The following is a 21,151-nucleotide window of genomic DNA, read 5'->3' on the forward strand; positions in this document are numbered from 1 at the left end:
CTCTGCGGTCCTAGTGGGGAGATAGGCCCAGGAGCAGCAGGAGCCCTGCCTGAGACACCGCCGGATCCTGAAGGAAACAGACCGGAGGAAAACACTGGAGACCATCAAGAACCCTGGTGCACGGAGGCTCCCGGAAGAGGCTGCGCAGATCTTCGTGGTCGCTGCCACCGTGGAGAGCCCGTGGGCAGAACCCCGCGAGCGAACTTGAGCCTCGGGGCCACAGGTAAGACCAACTTTTCTGCTGCAAGTGACCTGCCTGGTGAAATCAAGGCACAGGTCCACAGGAACAGCTGAAGACCTGTAGAAAGGAAAAACTACACGCCCGAAAGCAGAACACTCTGTCCCCATAACTGACTGAAAGAGAGGAAAACAGGTCTACAGCACTCCTGACACACAGGCCTATAGGACAGTTTAGCCACTGTCAGAAATAGCAGAACAAAGTAACACTAGAGATAATTTGATGGCGAGAGGCAAGCGCAGGAACCCAAGCAACAGAAACCAAGACTACATGGCACCATCGGAGCCCAATTCTCCCATCAAAACAAACATGGAATATCCAAACACACCAGAAAAGCAAGATCTAGATTCAAAATCATATTTGATCATGATGCTGGAGAACTTCAAGAAAGACATGATGAACTCCCTTAGAGAACAAGTAGAAGCCTACAGAGAGGAATCGCAAAAATGCATGAAAGAATTCCAGGAAAACATAAATAAACAAGTAGAAGCCCATACAGAGGAGACACAAAAATCCCTGAAAGAATTAAAGGAAAACACAATCAAACAGTGGAAGGAATTAAAATGGAAATAGAATCAATCAAGAAAGAACACATGGAAACAACCCTGGATATAGAAAACCAAAAGAAGAGACAAGGAGCTGTAGATACAAGCTTTACCAACAGAATACAAGAGATGGAAGAGAGAATCTCAGGAGCAGAAGATTCCATAGAAATCATTGACTCAACTGTCAAAGATAATGTAAAGCGGAAAAAGCTACTGGTCCAAAACATACAGGAAATCCAGGACTCAATGAGAAGATCAAACCTAAGGATAATAGGTATAGAAGAGAGTGAAGACTCCCAGCTCAAAGGACCAGTACATATCTTCAACAAAATCATAGAAGAAAACTTCCCTAACCTAAAAAAAGAGATACCCATAGGCATACAAGAAGCCTACAGAACTCCAAATAGATTCGACCAGAAAAGAAACACCTCCCGTCACATAATAGTCAAAACACCAAACGACAAAATAAGGAAAGAATATTAAAAGCAGTAAGGGAAAAAGGTCAAGTAACATATAAAGGCAGACCTATCAGAATCACACCAGACTTTTCGCCAGAAACTATGAAGGCCAGAAGATCCTGGACTGATGTCATACAGACCCTAAGAGAACACAAATGCCAGCCCAGGCTACTGTATCCTGCAAAACTCTCAATTAATATAGATGGAGAAACCAAGATATTCCATGACAAAACCAAATTTACACAATATCTTTCTACAAATCCAGCACTACAAAGGATAATAAATGGTAAAGCCCAACATAAGGAGGCAAGCTATACCCAAGAAGAGGTAAGAAACTAATCGTTTTGGCAACAAAACAAAGAGAAGAAAAGCACACAAACATAACACATCCACGTATGAATATAACAGGAAGCAATAATCACTATTCCTTAATATCTCTCAACATCAATGGCCTCAACTCCCCAATAAAAAGACATAGATTAACAAACTGGATACGCAACGAGGACCCTGCATTCTGCTGCCTACAGGAAACACACCTCAGAGACAAAGACAGACACTACCTCAGAGTGAAAGGCTGGAAAACAACTTTCCAGGCAAATGGTCGGAAGAAGCAAGCTGGAGTAGCCATTCTAATATCAAATAAAGTCAATTTTCAACTAAAAGTCATCAAAAAAGATAAGGAAGGACACTTTATATTTATCAAAGGAAAAATCCACCAAGATGAACTCTCAATCCTAAATATCTATGCCCCAAATACAAGGGCACCTACATACGTAAAAGAAACCTTACTAAAGCTCAAAACACACATTGCACCTCACACAATAATAGTAGGAGACTTCAACACCCCACTCTCATCAATGGACAGATCATGGAAACAGAAATTAAACAGAGACGTAGACAGACTAAGAGAAGTCATGAGCCAAATGGACTTAACGGATATTTATAGAACGCTCAACCCTAATACAAAAGGATATACCTTCTTCTCAGCTCCTCATGGTATTTTCTCCAAAATTGACCATATAATTGGTCAAAAACGGGCCTCAACAGGTACAGAAAGATAGAAATAATCCCATGCGTATATCGGACCACCACGGCCCAAAGCTGGTCTTCAATAACAATAAGGAAGAATGCCCACATATACGGGAAATTGAACAATGCTCTACTCAATGATAACCTGGTCAAGGAAGAAATAAAGAAAGAAATTAAAACTTTTTAGAATTTAATGAAAATGAAGGTACAACATACCCAAACTTATGGGACACGATGAAAGCTAAAGCTAAGAGGAAAACTCATAGCGCTGAGTGCCTGCAGAAAGAAACAGGAAAGAGCATATGTCAGCAGCTTGACAGCACACCTAAAAGCTCTAGAACAAAAAGAAGCAAATACACCCAGGAGGAGTAGAAGGCAGGAAATAATCAAACTCAGAGCTGAAATCAACCAAGTAGAAACAAAAAGGACCATAGAAAGAATCAACAGAACCAAAAGTTGGTTCTTTGAGAAAATCAACAAGATAGATAAACCCTTAGCCAGACTAACGAGAGGACACAGAGAGTGTGTCCAAATTAACAAAATCAGAAATGAAAAGGGAGACATAACTACAGATTCAGAGGAAATTCAAAATATCATCAGATCTTACTATAAAAGCCTATACTCAACAAAACTTGAAAATCTGCAGGAAATGGACAATTTCCTAGACAGATACCAGGTACCGAAGTTAAATCAGGAACAGATAAACCAGTTAAACAACCCCATAACTCCTAAGGAAATAGAAGCAGTCATTAAAGGACTCCCAACCAAAAAGAGCCCAGGTCCAGACGGGTTTAGTGCAGAATTCTATCAGACCTTCATAGAAGACCTCATACCAATATTATCCAAACTATTCCACAAAATTGAAACAGATGGAGCACTACCGAACTACTTCTATGAAGCCACAATTACTTTTATACCTAAACCACACAAAGACCCAACAAAGAAAGAGAACTTCAGACCAATTTCCCTTATGAACATCGACAAAAAATACTCAACAAAATTCTGGCAAACCTAATCCAAGAGCACATCAAAACAATCATCCACCATGATCAAGTAGGCTTCATCCCAGGCATGCAGGGATGGTTTAATATACGGAAAACCATCAACGTGATCCATTATATAAACAAACTGAAAGAACAAAACCACATGATCATTTCATTAGATGCTGAGAAAGCATTTGACAAAATTCAACACCCCTTCATGATAAAAGTCCTGGAAAGAATAGGAATCCAAGGCCCATACCTAAACATAGTAAAAGCCATATACAGCAAAACCAGTGGCTAACATTAAACTAAATGGAGAGAAACTTGAAGCAATCCCACTAAAAATCAGGGACTAGACAAGGCTGCCCACTCTCTCCCTACTTATTCAATATAGTTCTTGGAAGTTCTAGCCAGAGCAATCAGACAACAAAAGGAGGTCAAGGGGATACAGATCGAAAAGAAGAAGTCAAAATATCACTATTTGCAGATGATATGATATATTTAAGTGATCCCAAAAGTTCCACCAGAGAACTACTAAAGCTGATAAACAACTTCAGCAAAGTGGCTGGGTATAAAATTAACTCAAATAAATCAGTAGCCTTCCTCTACACAAAAGAGAAACAAGCCGAGAAAGAAATTAGGGAAACGACACCCTTCATAATAGACCCAAATAATATAAAGTACCGTGTGACTTTAACCAAGCAAGTAAAAGATTTGTACAACAAGAACTTCAAGACTTGAAGAAAGAAATTGAAGAAGACCTCAGAAGATGGAAAGATCTCCCATGCTCATGGATTGGCAGGATTAATATAGTAAAATGGCCATTCTGCCAAAAAGCGTATCTACAGATTCAATGCAATCCCCATCAAAATACCAATCCAATTCTTCAAATATTTAGACAGAACAATTTTCAAATTCATCTGGAATAACAAAAAACCCAGGATAGCTAAAACTATGCTCAACAATAAAAGGACTTCTGGGGGAATCGCTATCCCTGAACTCAAGCAGTATTACAGAGCAATTGTAATAAAAACTGCATGGTATTGGTACAGAGACAGACAGATAGACCAATGGAATAGAATTGAAGACCCAGAAATGAACCCACACACCTATGGTCACTTGATTTTTGACAAAGGAGCCAAATCCATCCAATGGAAAAAAGATAGCATTTTCAGCAAATGGTGCTGGTTCAACTGGAGGTCAACATGTAGAAGAATGCAGATCGATCCATGCTTATCACCCTGTACAAAGCTTAAGTCCAAGTGGATCAAGGACCTCCACATCAAACCAGACACACTCAAACTAATAGAAGAAAAACTAGGGAAGCATCTGGAACACATGGGCACTGGAAAAAATTTCCTGAACAAAACACCAATGGCTTATGCTCTAAGATCAAGAATCGACAAATGGGATCTCATAAAACTACAAAGCTTCTGTAAGGCAAAGGACACTGTGGTCAGGACAAAACGGCAACCAACAGATTGGGAAAAGATCTTTACCAATCCTACAACAGATAGAGGCCTTATATCCAAAATATACAAAGAACTCAAAAAGTTAGACCGCAGGGAGACAAATAACCCTATTAAAAAATGGGGTTCAGAGCTAAACAAAGAATTCACAGCTGAGGAATGCCGAATGGCTGAGAAACACCTAAAGAAATGTTCAACATCTTTAATCATCAGGGAAATGCAAATCAAAACAACCCTGAGATTTCACCTCACACCAGTGAGAATGGCTAAGATCAAAAACTCAGGTGACAGCAAATGCTGGCGAGGATGCGGAGAAAGAGGAACACTCCTCCATTGTTGGTGGGGTTGCAGACTGGTACAACCATTCTGGAAATCAGTCTGGAGGTTTCTCAGAAAATTGGACATTGAACTGCCTGAGGATCCAGCTATACCTCTCTTGGGCATATACCCAAAAGATGCCCCAACATATAAAAAAGACACGTGCTCCACTATGTTCATCGCAGCCTTATTTATAATAGCCAGAAGCTGGAAAGAACCCAGATGCCCTTCAACAGAGGAATGGATACAGAAAATGTGGTACATCTACACAATGGAATATTACTCAGCTATCAAAAACAACGATTTTATGAAATTCAGAGGCAAATGGTTGAACTGGAAAATATCATTCTGAGTGAGCTAACCCAATCACAGAAAGACATACATGGTATGCACTCACTGATAAGTGGCTATTAGCCCAAATGCTTGAATTACCCTAGTGGCCTAGAACAAATGAAACTCAAGACGGATGATCAAAATGTGAAGGCTTCACTCCTTCTTTAAAAGGGGAACAAGAATACCCGTGGCAGGGAAGAGAGAGGCAAAGATTAAAACAGAGACTGAAGGAACACCCATTCAGAGCCTGCCCCACATGTGGCCCATACATATAGAGCCACCCAATTAGACAAGATGGATGAAGCAAAGAAGTGCAGACCGACAGGAGCCGGATGTAGATCGAACCTGAGAGACACAGCCAGAATACAGCAAATACAGAGGCGAATGCCAGCAGCAAACCACTGAACTGAGAACGGGACGCCTGCTGAAGGAATCAGAGAATGAACTGGAAGAGCTTGAAGGGGCTTGAGACCCATATGTACAACAATGCCAAGCAACCAGAGCTTCCAGGACCAAGCCACTACCTAAAGACTATACATGGCTGACCCTGGACTCTGACCTCATAGGTAGCAATGAATATCCTAGTAAGAGCACCAGTGGAAGGAGAAGCCCTGGGTCCTGTTAAGACTGAACCCCCAGTGAACTAGACTGTCGGGGAGGGCGGCAATGGGGGAGGGGTGGGGAGGAACACCCATAAGGAAGGGGGGAGGAAGGGATGTTTGCCAAATGTACATAAGAAATACTCAAGTTAATAAAAAAAAAAAAAAAAAAAAAAAACAGCAACAACAGTAACAAACAAACAAAAAAAAAAAAACAAACAAACATACCCAAACAGAACAAAAAACCCTGAAATCCAAAATTTTGCAGGTAAATGTATATAGCTAGGGGTAAAAATCATCTAGAGGGAGGTAACCCAGAGCCCAGAAGGTAAACATGGTATATATTCATGTATGTGTACGTTAGCTGTCAGGTCTTCAGTAAGCAGGCTATAATCCAAAGAACCACGGAGGGGGGAAAAAAAGACCATCATTTAAATATAAAGTACGCTCAGTTCACGTGTTCTGGACAGTTATCCATCAGAAAACATGAATGACAAAGTAATTTAAAAATACCTAAATTTCATATCATCAGGAAAATATAAGGTAACAAAAATAATGAATTACAGAACAGTAAAATACATGTGTGACATTATTTATATACTCCTTCGATTTGTAAAGTAATCCAGGACAGTAATTACATTGATGGAGTCAATGTGCAGTAAAAGCACCAAACATTCATGGTAGTGATCGCCCCTTAATAGAAAGGGAAGGAGATGAGAGAAAATATAAGCTCTCCAGTCACATCTATAAAGTTTAGCCTTCAACAAAATAAGCATAAGAAAAAGCCATGATGGGTGGAACACTGTTATTTAATCAGTCATCATGAGGAAAGAACAGGGTGCTTCTTTTCTTTTGTCTATTTTCTTTAAATATACAACCAAAGAGAGAATGGGAAAAGCAAAGACAATAGGCTCCGAGACAATAAAACCTATGCCTAAGTTGTAAGATCAATCGCCCAGTCATGGGTCCGTGTACAATTTGAATGGCCACAGCAACCCATAAGCTGTGTATGTGTGAAGTCACACATTTTGTCAAGCATTTACCAATTCTGGGACGCTCTGATTCTGCCTTCCTTTCTTTCTTCAACTACCTACCTCCATGATTATAACTAAATTTGCTTACCAAGTCATATAATGCTTGCAAGGGCCACACATCTCCAGTTTCTGTCAACAACCTTCTCTTTGTGATCACAAAAGTGATCCATTATTAGCTGTCAGTGTACAGGCCTTCTCTCAGGGACCTAGCAAATGCTCACATCACCTTGCTGCTGCCACCACCAGGTGTGTGCTCCAGGTAAAAATGCCGAGCCCCCTCTCTTTGCATGCTCTCTCTGTCCTCTGAACAGGTGTCCTCGCTGCCCCCTTCTGTGCCCTCATGGCTCTCTCTCTGCTGTCTGTCTGTCTGCCCGTCTGTCTGTCTACATGTACACTTGTCTGCCTCTATCCTTTCCCAGGTCCCCCCTTTCCCTCCTTCCCCAGTGAACCTCTTTTGCACCAAATCCTGCCACATTATATTTTAACACCAGTAGCCTATGGTTAACTGCTTTATGCCAAATTTTTCTCAATAAATATAAGCTAAATACCTTTTGTCTAACACCCTCGTATTTAGAATATAAATGCCCTGGCTTCACTGTTACAAACAAGGGCAAAAATGGCTTTATACACTGAACAAAATCAGGAAAACATAACACCACATATTGAGACATACGTTTTTTGTTTTCTTGAGTCAAAGCTCAAGATTCCTTGGGTAATGCTTAACATAGTATTGTTAGGGGGAAAAGTTCTTACTGCTGGAAAGAAATACTAAATATAAGAAACAGGTAACGGAAAATAATTCAATCAGTACTTTGCATGATTATAATCGACATTCTATATTTTATGGTATTTCCTATGACATTTCTCATAGGGTATGCACAAATGTGATACATCTAACATGGAAGCTGGAATGAGCACATCGTGGTTTATGTGATGGAATTTAGATAATAAACTTGTACTGCTCTAGGAAAGTAAAGTGACTGTTAGAAAACCAAAAAAAAATTGCTCTTACCTCGTTCACTCCACTGTCGCCACAGAGCAAATGTGGCAATCTTACTAGAGAAAATTAATGTAATTATACCTGAAACACAGCTGACATGTTTCTATCCGCTGTTAAGGAGAAGGATATTTCTGTGAGCTAGTAACCTCAGATAAGGAAGGTATAAGCATGATGCTAATAAATCAAGAAGATAAGCATAGTATCTCACATCTTTGAGCCAGCCGTAGTCCCCTGGATTGATGCCTGTATCAAATCATGAGTTTCACAATCACTAGCTCTGTATCGGCACCAGCTCATGATGAGACTGAGGCACAGAGCTAGTGTGTAACAAAAACGGAATCTCTTCTAAAAGTAGAGATGGAGAGGAATAACAGAGGTCAACCAGTATCTCCATAAAGTCAGAAATGGGGAGGAATGAAAAGAGGTTCCTTTGCCGAATCGTCTTTGTTCATGCCAACAGGGGCTACAGATGTAAGGGATACTCAGTTACAGCTATCAGCATCTCATCCACAGTGAGATGCCAAGACAGTATCTTCAGACATTCAAAAAGAAATACAAGGTTGTCGGTGTGAGAACGAAGCCTGAACAAATACCTCACAGGCTGATGTCAGGCCAAATCAGAACACACCTTACAGGGTAAGAATTCTGTTTATAGTTAAAGCAGTTTGTTTAGTGTTAAAATCTAGCTAGGAGATAAATCTGCTTGTCCTGTGTCCAATCCCTGGCTAATTAAGGCTTCTATCTGCAATCAAGAGTAAATTCCTGGTCTGGTATAAACTGCCTGTAACCCCCATCCACTGATGTCTATCTTTGCCTTTGTGGCTACTTACAACCCCCATTCACTTGAGGCATATCCTTGCCTTTGTTTCTCCCCTTTCATTGCATCCCTTTAACACTGAATGACCACCAAGCCTTCTGCCACCTGTGAACACCTTTTCCCTCTTATAAGAAGAACTTCAAGAGGCCAGTGGAGGGCTGCTCTCAAAAACCCTGAGGGAAAGACAGCTGGATGGCCAATCTAGAGTGCAGCCAAATATAGCTTGCTTTAATTTGGATAATCTTAGACTTGGTCCTTCTTTTCTCTTGAATCTTGGCATTAGAACATGTAACAGAAAATTGCATGACTCACTGAGGGTCCTAGCTGGCCTACAGAGGGACTACAAAGTTATTAATGATGCATTTTAGCCTTGTATCAGGTAAAGGGCAGGATTCTGCATAATTCATCTCTTTGTTAGATGAAAAGAGGCTGCAGACACTCTGTAAGGACTGAAACACTGACAGACCTCAGCACTTATGTCTCATGTGCATTTAGGGTTCAAAATGGCCATAGCCAAGGTCATCTAGAAGCACCCAGCTAAGTCAGGATCGTGTGGGTAGAAATAACGCTGTGGAGGGTAAGGCTTCTGGGAAGCTCTAGATGCCTGAGAATGGCTCCTTACATCATATATGCATTTATTCAACACTTCCTAGGTTTCCGAAGTGTCCTCAGTAGGTAAAGGGAAGGTAAAGAGAGACCCAAGCCAACAAGCATGGCAGCAGAGGCAGCCATAGTGGAGCCTGGAAAGTGTCTGATAAAATTCCAAGACCAGCTATAAAAGGATTCTCAATATATCTACACCTAGGAAATGGACTTCTTGCCGGAGAGGATTATAAAGGAGTCACATTCTATCTTCATATTGTTATCTACAAGAAGTGAAAAAAGCTTGTTGGGGGACATAAATCTAAACCAAAAATATTACTAGCTCTTGTCTAGCTTCGGGTATGGGCATTTAACCTGAGAAAGCATTCCTTCCAAGTTAGGATCAACATCTCTGTTATTTTGCCATGAAATGATTAGTGCTTAAAAAAAAAAAAAACCTACTGTGTCCAGCATTATACATTGTACCAAGTTATCAACATGACTTGTATTTCACATAGTTCTACCATTGCTCTAGATTTCAAATAATTATCAAAAGGAAATTCCTTTTCCCTCCACAACAACATTATTTGGTTACATTCCAGACATGTTAATAACAAATATTATTGTGGGTGACTCATATAGAAATGGCCCCCACAGGTCCATTTATTTGAATAACTAGTCATTAGGGAGTGCTGGTACCTGAGGGACATTAGGAAGAATTGTGGGAGTAGGTGTAGCTTTGCTGGAGGAAGTGTGTCACTCGGGGTAAGGCTTTGGGGTTTCAGAAACCCAAGCCAGAGACAGTGACTCTCTTCCTACTGCTTGAAGGTCCAGATGGAGAACTCTTGGCTCCTTCTCCAGCACCATGTCTGCCTGCAAGCCACCAGGCTGCCTTCCAGGCTGATAAGGCACTAAACCTCTGAAACTGTAAGCAGGCCCCAGTTTAATGCTCTCCTTTGTAAGAGTCGCTGTGGACATGGTGTGATTCACAGCACGACAACAGTGACTTGACTAAGAAGGGACTTGGCCCATGAAGAGAGGGGGAGAAGTCCACTGTCTCACAAAGAGCACCTCAGCACGATTCAGACACTGCATGTGTATCTTGCTTGTTTACTCTGAAGGGTTCCTGCCCATATGGCTGTGTAGCTATGCATTCTTCTGAGCGGGGTTGGAGGTTTAGCTCAATGGTAAAAGCACTTGCCTACGCTATTATACCAAGGCCTGAGCTTGACCTGCAGCAGGGTTCACATCCTCCTCCACTGGCCAACACATGAAGGAGAGTGATATAAACAGCTTATCTGTTAGTCGAGCACTGGGAACTTCAAAGTTGTTTTTAGTTGGGGAAAAGTGTGAGGCGCAGGCTGATGCTAAGAGACTGACTGACTATCTGAAGAAGACATGCATGACCTTGTAGGATAAAACAATTGGGATGAAGAAGAAACTGAAACAAAGCCAAAGTGCTGGCCTAGAAGAACTAGTACGGAAACAGGAGCATCCAATCAGCACGACTCTGCAGGAGACAAAAGTCACTGAGTTCTGTTTGAGTGCTTGGAGCAAGACCTGTGCAATGCCTGTGCAATGCCTTTGACTATGCTGCCTCACCAAACTCCTTAGTTGCCATAGTTACCTGTATGCCAGTGATCTTTCCTCCTGTGCTCAGAACCACTTTCAGTAGTAACTAAGTTCGGCAGAGACAGTTTGAAAGTGAGCTACAACGCAGAAAAGTTCGGAGTTGTGATAAAAGAGCGAGCAAATTTGAAGCAAGATGGGCTGGAGACATGGCCTAGTGGTTAAGAGCACTGGCTGCTCTTCCAGGAGACCCAGGTTCAATTCCCAGCCCCTACATGGCAGCTCACAATTGTCTGTAATTCCTATTCCAGGGGATCTGACACCCTCACACAGACATACATGCAGTCAAAACACCAGTGCACATAAAATAAATAAATAATTTAAAAAAGAGAGAATTTGAAGCAAGAGCAAGCTTACCCCCCACCCCCCAAGAAAGAACAGCTAAAACCTCAATGAGGGCTTTAATGGCTCCAAACATGTTGCTTATTTAAGCAAAATCAGTATTATTTTAAAGCATTTTACTCAAGTTCTTATCAGTTGTGTGTACTGAGCAACTCTGCCCATCTTACCTGATACCCAAGGAGTTTAAGCAGTTGGTAGAGTAGGGGGAAAGCAAGCCCATGATAATTCTGCTTAGTGTCCTCACATAGGTCAGTTTACAGAGCAGTTTTAAAGGACAGCTTTTAAGAGTGCATAAGGAAATCTCTTCACCTCCTCTTCCGGTCACCAGGTGGTAATGAGCACACGCTCAGGTACACAGGAGTCAGGTATGGAGAGGCAGGACTAGAGAAATCAAAAGCGCTGGAATCCCGGGGCATTGTGAAGTTTTCTTGTTTTGCTCACAGTAGGACACCTGCAGCCTTGCTGGCACATTTAAGGTCCCAAAGGTACTCACTCCTTAAGGGGTTGTGTGGGGTCTAAAGAACTAATCCATTTAAAGCATGCAGGGCTGGTTCAGCATAGAAAGGGCTCTGGTGGCTTTTATTATCACAACAGTGAAACTGGAAAATACAGAAAAGGTTCCGAAACTGGAAAAGGCGGCTGCAACCCTCCGCCATTCCTGTCCTCATCTGTACTCATACAGAGCTTCAGATTTCACGAGTCTGCGTCAAGGTAGGCATGCGGCATTTCTGCCACTTTTTCCCATACAAACACTGTGAATTATAGGGCGTACAAATCAGAAAATCAATCAAAACTAATGTTTGTTTAACCCAAAAGTGGGGCACATGGCACGAGGCACTCTTTTAATCGTAGTACTCAGGAGGCAGAAGCAGGGGGATCTCTGAATCTGAAGTCAGCCTGGTTTACCTAGTAAGTTCCAGGTCAGCCAGGGCTACATACTGAGACCCTGGCTCAAAACACAAACAAAACAAAACAAAACACAAGCCTACGCAAACAAACACAAACTACACTCAATATTCATGCACTAGGCATGTCCTTCAAGGGTAAAGTGTTTACCCATCATATACGAGGCTCTAGGTACCATCTCCAGCATTTGACACACATACACAAATTCCATATATGGACCGCTGTTTACAATTTGCTTATTGTCTGATGCAGACCTTACTGATTGAATGCTTAAAACAACAGAGGAGAGAAGCATCATGACAGTAGAGGCGTGAAATCAAAGAATTATGTGTGAGGATATGCAGATAAGAAGTGACAAAATGAATATAAAACACGGTAGTGATTGTACAATAGAATGGAGGCTGACAGGGTCACCTCGAAGGAGGAGGCCAACATCGGGATGGCTGAGTCCTTGGCACTTTGGGCTTCCTCTCAAGGTCAATAACGAAATACAGAAGAAGAGGAATACTCATGAACCTGAATAAACACCCCTCTGACCACATATGTACAGAGATATACACATAGCAAGATTATGCACCACACCCCAGACTCACTCCTAGCTATAGGAGGGGACCACATAAGGAGGATGCCAGGGCTGGTTCTGAACAAACCTGTTGGAAAGGCCGAGTCTGGGCCTGCCTGAGAAGCCGCTGCTGCTGCTGCTGCTGTTGCTGCTGCTGCTGCTGCAGAAGCTTCATCTGTAGCAGCTGCTGCTGAGACGTGACTGCATGAAGGGAGGGCGGCTGCAGCATGGCGCCTGAGCGTCTCTGCAGCATGTTGGACAAAGCTTGCTTGGTATTGGTTGGGACAAAGGAGCCTGCGGGGTCCAATCTGGAGCCACCTATAAAAGCAACCAAGAGGAAGCCTGTCAGAAGCAGCACAGAAATTTCACCGTTCCTACTTTTTGAGCCATAAAATAAGATACTGCCCTGCGAGCCCCAAGCATTGGCATTCTGCTTAGAGCTGCCTCGTGTCCATAGGATAAAAAGCAATGGTGGGCATGAATAACAATGCTTTACAACTTCTGCATAGAGGCTGCACGTCAGTGGATAAGATGCAACGCCTGAAACAAACTGGGTCAGCACAAAACATCAGTTATAGGGGTCATAGGCCATGCACACCACTCAGGAATGTGTTATTTGAAGAAAACAGTCAGTGCCTTATGCTGTATCTTGCAAAGTTTCATAAGCCAGGAAAGGGCCTCTAATTGGAGAAAGAAGATGAAGGAGGGTCAAATAGCACTGAGGTTGTTTGATAAAGTCTTGAGGAATCATGCCAGTTTATAATTTTTACCTAAAATCACATGCAATACATACTTGTATGTGTATATATACATATGCATACGCACACACACACACACACACACACACACACACACACACACACACACACACAGCTCGATGTTTGGTTTCAGAAGCTGGGATATGGGACTCAGGTACATATTTCACATACCAAAGCAGATCTGGCCTCCAGGTTCTCCCAGAATCCTGGAGTCCCTACCTGGCATACCCCACCCCCAACAATGAATTTTCCAGTCCAAGAGCTGGGTTTCCCTTCCCCCAGAGTCTTTTCCCTATATAATCCAGATAGTTTGGTCTCCCTCCTCCTCCTCCTCCTCCTCCTCCTCCTCCTCCTCCTCCTCCTCCTCCTCCTCCTCCTCCCCTCCTTCTCTTCCTCCTCTTCTTCTTCCTCCTCTTCTTCCTGCTCCTCCCTTCCTTCCTCCTCCTCTCTCTGCCTACATGCTCTTTCTTTCTCTCTCTTCCTACTCTCCTCTCTCTTCCTACTCTCCTCTCTCTCCCTTCCCATGGAGAATTCCCTGACCTCCTTCCCCGGGGCCATTGAATAAACCTGTCCAGGAGCAGCTTCCCAATAAGCCTAGATTTAATATAATCTAATCTGGCTTGAACTGGCTCATTTCCCCAGTGGAGAAATGACTTCTTACATTATGTCAGTTAGGCTGACAATGCTCCCCACAAGAACCACAGACTCTAACAAATACCCCAATACCAGGTATGAAAATCTCTATTTGACTTGTTGGTTAAGGTAGTCCAAATGACTCCAAACCAAATAAGCCATTGCAATTGGCCCTGGTTACCTCTCAAGGGCAGAAGACTTAGAACATAGAATCAGAGGACTCGAACTGGATCTAAGGTAAAAGCTTCCTCCTTCCTATGGTCTAATTTCTATAGCACCAGAAAGCACTGTGACCCACAATAGTGACCACCCTGGCAAGATAACCGGAAAGGTAGGAAAGGTACAATAGCGGCGTTCATCAGCAGCTGTGGGATTTAAGGACAGAAATAACACCTGGTTGGAGGAATCTATCCAACTGTCATGAATCTCAGAAAAGAACCTATTACCAGCAACTTACTAGACCAGTATTCATCCTTACTACATTCTAAATCATTTCCTTATACTCACTTATGACCCTTCATCAAAAAAGCCTTTCCTTATAGCAAAGAGAGACTGTCACTGAAAAATATCACTGGGCAAGACATTGCAGATGTGGGAGCCCAGCCCCAGCACATACTTCTCCAATGCAACTCCTATACGAAGGCTTAGGGAGCATCGTGGAAGAGTGAGAGGGAGATCCTAAGAGCCAGAGGATCAGGAAATCTGATCTGAGTATCTCCTAGAAAGAGCTGCTTAAAAAGGACCCAACAATGGCAATGTCAACAATCATGCTAACATGCAGAACGGGGGAATATCTAGTGGGATCCAACAAGTACTCGAAGAATCACAGGCAAGGCATGGCTGTGAGAGGGGAAGGAAGGAAGAAGGGACACTGTCCCAGGATTGCGGCCCCTAATTAATTATCAGTTATAAAATGATCAGCCCTGAAGTCATATACATACAAACACCGAAGATGGGATCCGCATGGTGTGCTTATGTTTGTGCATCTGAGTTGTATGGAAAGGAGGCCATCAACTGAGAATGGGGGTGACATGGGTTAGGAGGTGTTAGAAAGAAGGAACGTGGGAGAGATGGAGTGAGGAAAGACAGCGGTTGGAGTGAGGAGAAGGAAGGGAAAGTCATATAATTTTACCTTAACTGAAATATATCAAAAATAAAGAAAATGAGTATTTTATAAAACAGAACAATGAAAACACTCTAAAAACTTGAAATACTCAAAAACTTCAAATTCTACAAACATCTCTTTGAACATGCTTGCTCAAGAGACTAAAAAAAAGAAAAAAAATCCTAAAGATTTTGCCTCCACAATTTGTTAAGGCCTTCATGAATTAGAAAAACTTGGATTTCTACAACTGGAGGCTTTGTAGTAAATGACAATCTTTCCCTCAGGAATCATCTACATTCCTTGATACATATACAAATGAGAAAAGGTCTAAGCACATATCTCACAAAAGAGGTTTCTCTTTCCTTCTTTGTTTTTTTAAGCAGTGTGTATGACAGAAAAGCATTTTACAGCTGCTTGCTTGGGAAGCATCCTTCAAACTCAGCACCACAGAAAGCAGTATGAGGCACTCAGAGGCGTAGGAAGAGCACTTGGAAAGAACTGAGTGCTCTGTCCAGGTAACCTGACTGCAGCAAGATGTGAATGCGCCTAAGAAACCACAGAACTAAAAACTAGGGACAGTGCACTCCTATCTATCTATCTATCTATCTATCTATCTATCTATCTATCTATCTATCTATCTATCTATCTATCTATCTATCTATCTACCTATCTCACTCTGAACAGAGTTGAGTGTTCATGCTTTTAACCCAGAACCAACCCTCTAGGTACTCAAGTTTTGCTACAGCTCAAAAAGCAGGAGTCTACTCCAGCTGTTTATAGATATTTGTTAGCTGCTGTTTTTCCCACAAAGAGGATTTCAGTACAGATTACAAAACAGTGGTGATACTAACATACTTAAATCTTTCATCTCTTTTTGCAACCTTTTAAAAAATGTATGTGAGCTTCAGGAGTCATGACTTGGATCCACCTGTCCCAGGTCTAATGGACTCTAGATAACTACTCTGTCAGTTAACAGCTTAAGCTTTTTAGCCTGCTGCCTATCCCTGAGGGTGGGATCTTTCCATCCCTGGGCCTTGAGACTTCATTTGACCACTGCCCTGACTACCAGGACCATAGGCCTGGAAGTGTCAAGTGTATAACCAAAATACAATTCCCCCACCCCACCCCCAAGTGTCTTAACTTTACCTCCTACCTGTAGTGTATACCTGTCTAAGAAGATAACACTTAACAAACAGACACCATCCAGGAATCAACTGAGGCCTACAAACTGCTCCAAAATGGGCAGTATCATGCCAGCCCAGGTGGTCCTGCAGAACTGGTAAGCCCTAGACTTGCAGTAGCTGATAGAAACCAGTCCAACCACTGTGATTGCTCTCTGTCTCTTCAGCCTGTGTCAGTGAACAAGATGCTTCTGGCAAATGCCCCCCACCATTACTTGATTCCTTTCCCTTCCCAGCCTGTGACCAGTATTCCATGTTAGACTTCAAACCCAGTACCCCTAACCCTAACCCTATTAATATTCAGGCAAATCCTCTGACCTGCTCTCAAGGATTTAGCAATTATTTAAGTCACTACCTGCTGCTGCCAGGTGCCCCAAGGTGTGTGCTGTGGATAAAAGGACCCACCATCCTCCCCAGATATCTCCCCCCACCCCCATTCCTTCTTTCTACACACATGCTCTTTCTTTCTTTCTGTTCCCCCATCTCTGTCTCTCTGTCTATATAGCGATTCCCTGACCTCATTCTCTAAGACCAGTGCTGAGAGCTGACCCCAAGAAAACTGCCTTTATTATTAATTACTATTAATTTGACTTGAGCTGGCTTATTTCATCAATGGAGAAACCTATTATTATTCTAGCCTTCCTGGGCCCCAACAATGACATTCTAACTCTGGCTGAAAAGCAGTTACAGAAGAGATTACAGAAGGCCAGAATGTGATGTCCAGAGGAAACTCCAATTCTCCAGCCTCCAAAGGGCTGTCCAAATGTCACAAGTGAGCTCAACATAAACTCTAGGAGGATTTCTGGTGGTCAGACAAAAGACAGCACCACTCAGCAACTTGTGAAACTGATACCAAAAGGAGTCATTTCCTTACATTTGGCAGAAGGGATGGGATTTATAGCTACCTGTGGTGCCTATTAGCACATCAAGCCTCATGCTGGCCTCCAGGTTCCCTCAGTATCACAAATACCTATTGCATATATCAAAGTCAATCCTATCCTTTCTCACCCCACCTGCTAAACTCCCTCCAGCTCCCAGGCTTCCCTCCACCAGCTATTCCTTCTCCTTATAGCTCCGCTAATCTGACTATGTTCTCTCTATGCTCCGCCCTGCTTCTCTTACTGTGCTTTCTCTATCCACTCTCCCTGCCATTCTTCCCGATCTAACAGATAGTCCTGACCATGTGCAGTCCTGGCCATGTTCAGTCTACTTTCTCTCTGTGCTCTGGATTCTTCCAGAGGCCTTGGGCTTTTCTCCCTCTCGTATCTACAATCAAAACGTGCCCTTAGCCCTACCGTGGAACAGACATGCCATCAGTTTATACAGTCCTGAACTCAAGTGGTCTCCCTGCCTCAGCCTCCTGAATACCTATAGGCAGACATCACCACATGCAGCCAAACAAAAGTTTAAGACTGGGTCACTGGTCTTACTTGTAGGGACACCACTGGGAACACAAGAGCAAAAGTATCTAGCCTCACAGAGCTTATGGTCTGGAGAATGAGGATAAATGACCAAGGAAGCCAGTCAAGCTACTGGTGCTCTACAATAGACAGAAGGGGAGGGGAGCACAGAGACCAGGAAGAGGATTCATACTACAACTCTGAACAGAGCAGCAGGCTAGGCTGGACCTCAGTGTGAGAGCAGGATCAGAACAAACCCTTTGGAGGCAGGTGATAAACTCTGTAGATGGGAGAACCTGTATGCTCAGAAAGCATCAAGTGCAAGGATTGAGGAGATGTTCGGCTCATGAACTGAACCTGCCTACTGTGTGAACTACAGTCTAAAGGCTATAAACATATTTTTCATTAAATGTAAAAGCACATGTATGTACCTACAGGTAAAAGTGATGAATGAACATAGTCATATATACACATATATGCACATATCTGCACATGCATAAAATTAACCTTTTTCATCCTTTAAAAACATTTCTCCATTAAATTAATTTCTAATTAGCAAATATTCCTATCTAGGAAAATACTCATTTGGATTATAAGATGTACTTGGGGCTTGAACCAAACAATACTACAATCAGGAATAATTACTATGGCTGTGGCAGTTTTCTGTGTCACTATGTAAATCTACTTGCCAGTCCAGTTCAGTTACTTCTGAACTGCTTCATGATTTAATTCTAAAGTTTTCAATTAAGAGAGGAAAGCTACCATACTACCTGATCTTTTAAAACACAAGTGGGAATTATAGCCAATAGAAACACAGGCATATTTTATAGACATGAAACGTATCAACTTTATATTTAGTAGCTCAGACTTTAGGCAGCACCATCTCCTTCTAACAAATTCTGTAAGTCATGCATGCAATTTCAGCTACCTGTGAACATCACTTAAGCTCTTGCTATGTTGACAGTGCACAGTGATTCTCCTGTCTCATCCTCTACTGATGTAACTGGGACAACGGAAGCAAGCTCCTGGGTCCGGCTGAAGCCTTATCTTATCTCAGAGGAAGAAAAACTAATGGTCATGGGTGTGGGTTACGAAAATGTGAACCGGTCCCGGAGTATCGAAATTCTCATTTCGTAGAGGATAAAGGTTAAAAGCAAGGTGAACCTCAGGTTGCTGGTCAGAATGGTCTCGCAGCGTTACCTGTCTCATACCCACCTGCATTCAGAGACTGATTCTGCAGGAAGAAGCTGGGCTGCTGAGGCTGGCTCACTAGGTTGTAACCCCACAGTGCAGGCTGCGTATGATGCATCATTTGGGAGGACATGGGAGAGTAGTTAGGAGGCACTCGGTATATGTTGGTCTGTTGATACTCCTTCGACAGAAATACCGAAAAACGAATTAACTTGATCATGTCACACATTAACCATGTCAATATGAGTTCTAACTCAGTTGATCCCGACCCACAACTCAAGGTTATTTTTTTGTGAAAGGGGAGAGAATATATATGGTGACCCACTTCCTTAAAATTAAATTTTTTCTTTGATTTAAAAAGTACTTAGCTCAATAGTAGACACCTAACAAAGATAAGCCCCCTAACATAAAGTTCCTTACCCCAGACATAAGAAATAAAATAATAATAATAATAAAAACCAAGTGAATTATCTAATATTAACACTGGACAATGCCTGTAGCTGAGAGAAGACAGCAGCTGCAGAGTCTCCTGCTGACCTCATCTTGGAAGGCCTTACCATGGGTCTATTCTATCAGGGTCTCTATTGAATCTTACCCACAGTTTTTAAGGCAGCACTCAAAAAAGCCATGCCCCAAGTGCCCATGCCTTCTCCTCCTCATAGTAGAGACAGACCCTAAAGATCACACCAGAAAGTCTCAACTCCCTTGTCACCCATCCTTTTCCTAGCAATGCCCCTAGAGATGGGGGACAATGAAAATCTTAGTATCCTTCAATTTCACAAAAGGATGTCATCTGACTGGAAAGAGGCAACTGCAGGAGGAGGGCTGTGAATATATTTAGGTAAGGCTTTTATATATGAAAAGCTGCCCTCAGCCATGTGGATGGGCGGGCCAGGGAGTCCCAGGTTTGAGAGAAGGCACTGGTACTCAAATGGCATCTGAAGGTGACAGCAGCCACCTCTAAAAGTGTTAATCACCAAGCTATCACCCAAGAAGAAGCAGGATTCAGTGTTGACACAGGTGGATGTAACAACAATTGTTCATGAACTCTGAGTGATCCCTCTAAGTACTTCCTCCCTGCCAATCAAGAACATCCTTGCCTTCTATAGAAAATGTCCTGAAATGTTCTCTCAAGTAAACCCAGGTAACTTCAAGTTTAAAAAAAAAAAAAAAAAGCTGTTATAAATAATGCATCTCATATGCTATAAAAATAATTTCTGAATTATCATCTAATTGGTATCAGGTATTTAAAAAGTAAGAGAAAAAGTGTGAGATGATCTTACACTAGGTTTATTTTATCTTTTTATAAGATCTGAAAACTAGTTGGAGAACAACAGTGGGTAGAAGATACCATGGCAAAGAAAGAAGTCTCAGGACCACTCTGTTGGGTAAATCAGATGCAAATTCATTCAGAGAAAAGTTGAAGGAATTTTTTTAAATGTTAATTCGCTGCAAATACCAATCATTCAAAACAAGATGCTTAGGCTTACTTACTAATGACAGTGTTTAAGAAAGTAGAATCATAAACCTCTTATAAAACAGAATCAAACCCAGGGCAATCATGAGGCTTATTAACTCAGTACTACTCACTACTGAAGTTTAAAGTTAAACAGTTACTAGAAGTATAGAGTGACCCAGCGGTGGTGGCTCAGGCCTTAAGCCCTGCAACTTAGGAGGCAGAAGCAGGCAGATTTCTGAGTCGAGGGCAACCTGGTCTACAAAGCAGTTCCAGAGCAACCAGAGCTTATGATTTTCATAAAAATGGACAGAGCTGGAGATTTTCATATTAAATGAGCTAAGCTAGTCTCCAAAGGGAACAAATCCCACATCCCCACCCCCACCCCCCAATGTCAAGTGGAAAATGAGAAGCTTTGCATCTGTCACCCATGAGAGTGTCACCCATGAGAGTTTGTTAGCACAGACACTCGTCAGGAAACTCTATATCAGAGAGCTGATACTATTCTTAGTAACGTTCCTAGGTGTATCGTTTGGCCATGGGTAAATCCCATCCTAGGTGCCCACGACCCAGTCTTTTCCTT

The 21,151-nt window shown here is 42.3% G+C and overlaps 1 protein-coding gene across 10 annotated transcripts in view; it reads right to left on the bottom strand.

The window, feature by feature from the left end:
- Med12l (mediator complex subunit 12L) overlaps positions 1–21,151 on the bottom strand; it is a 320,796-nt gene that overhangs the window by 34,504 nt on the left and 265,141 nt on the right. For all 10 annotated transcript variants that reach the window (XM_032898341.1, XM_032898340.1, XM_032898338.1 and 7 more), the window contains 2 exons: positions 19,137–19,293; positions 12,933–13,162 (listed from right to left, as the gene is read on the bottom strand). In XM_032898341.1, the coding sequence (XP_032754232.1) occupies positions 12,933–13,162; positions 19,137–19,293 (387 nt within the window). The remainder of the gene's footprint in view (positions 1–12,932; positions 13,163–19,136; positions 19,294–21,151) is intronic.

Source organism: Rattus rattus, chromosome 3 (genome assembly GCF_011064425.1).
Source record: "Rattus rattus isolate New Zealand chromosome 3, Rrattus_CSIRO_v1, whole genome shotgun sequence".
Classification (NCBI taxonomy): Eukaryota; Metazoa; Chordata; class Mammalia; order Rodentia; family Muridae; genus Rattus; species Rattus rattus.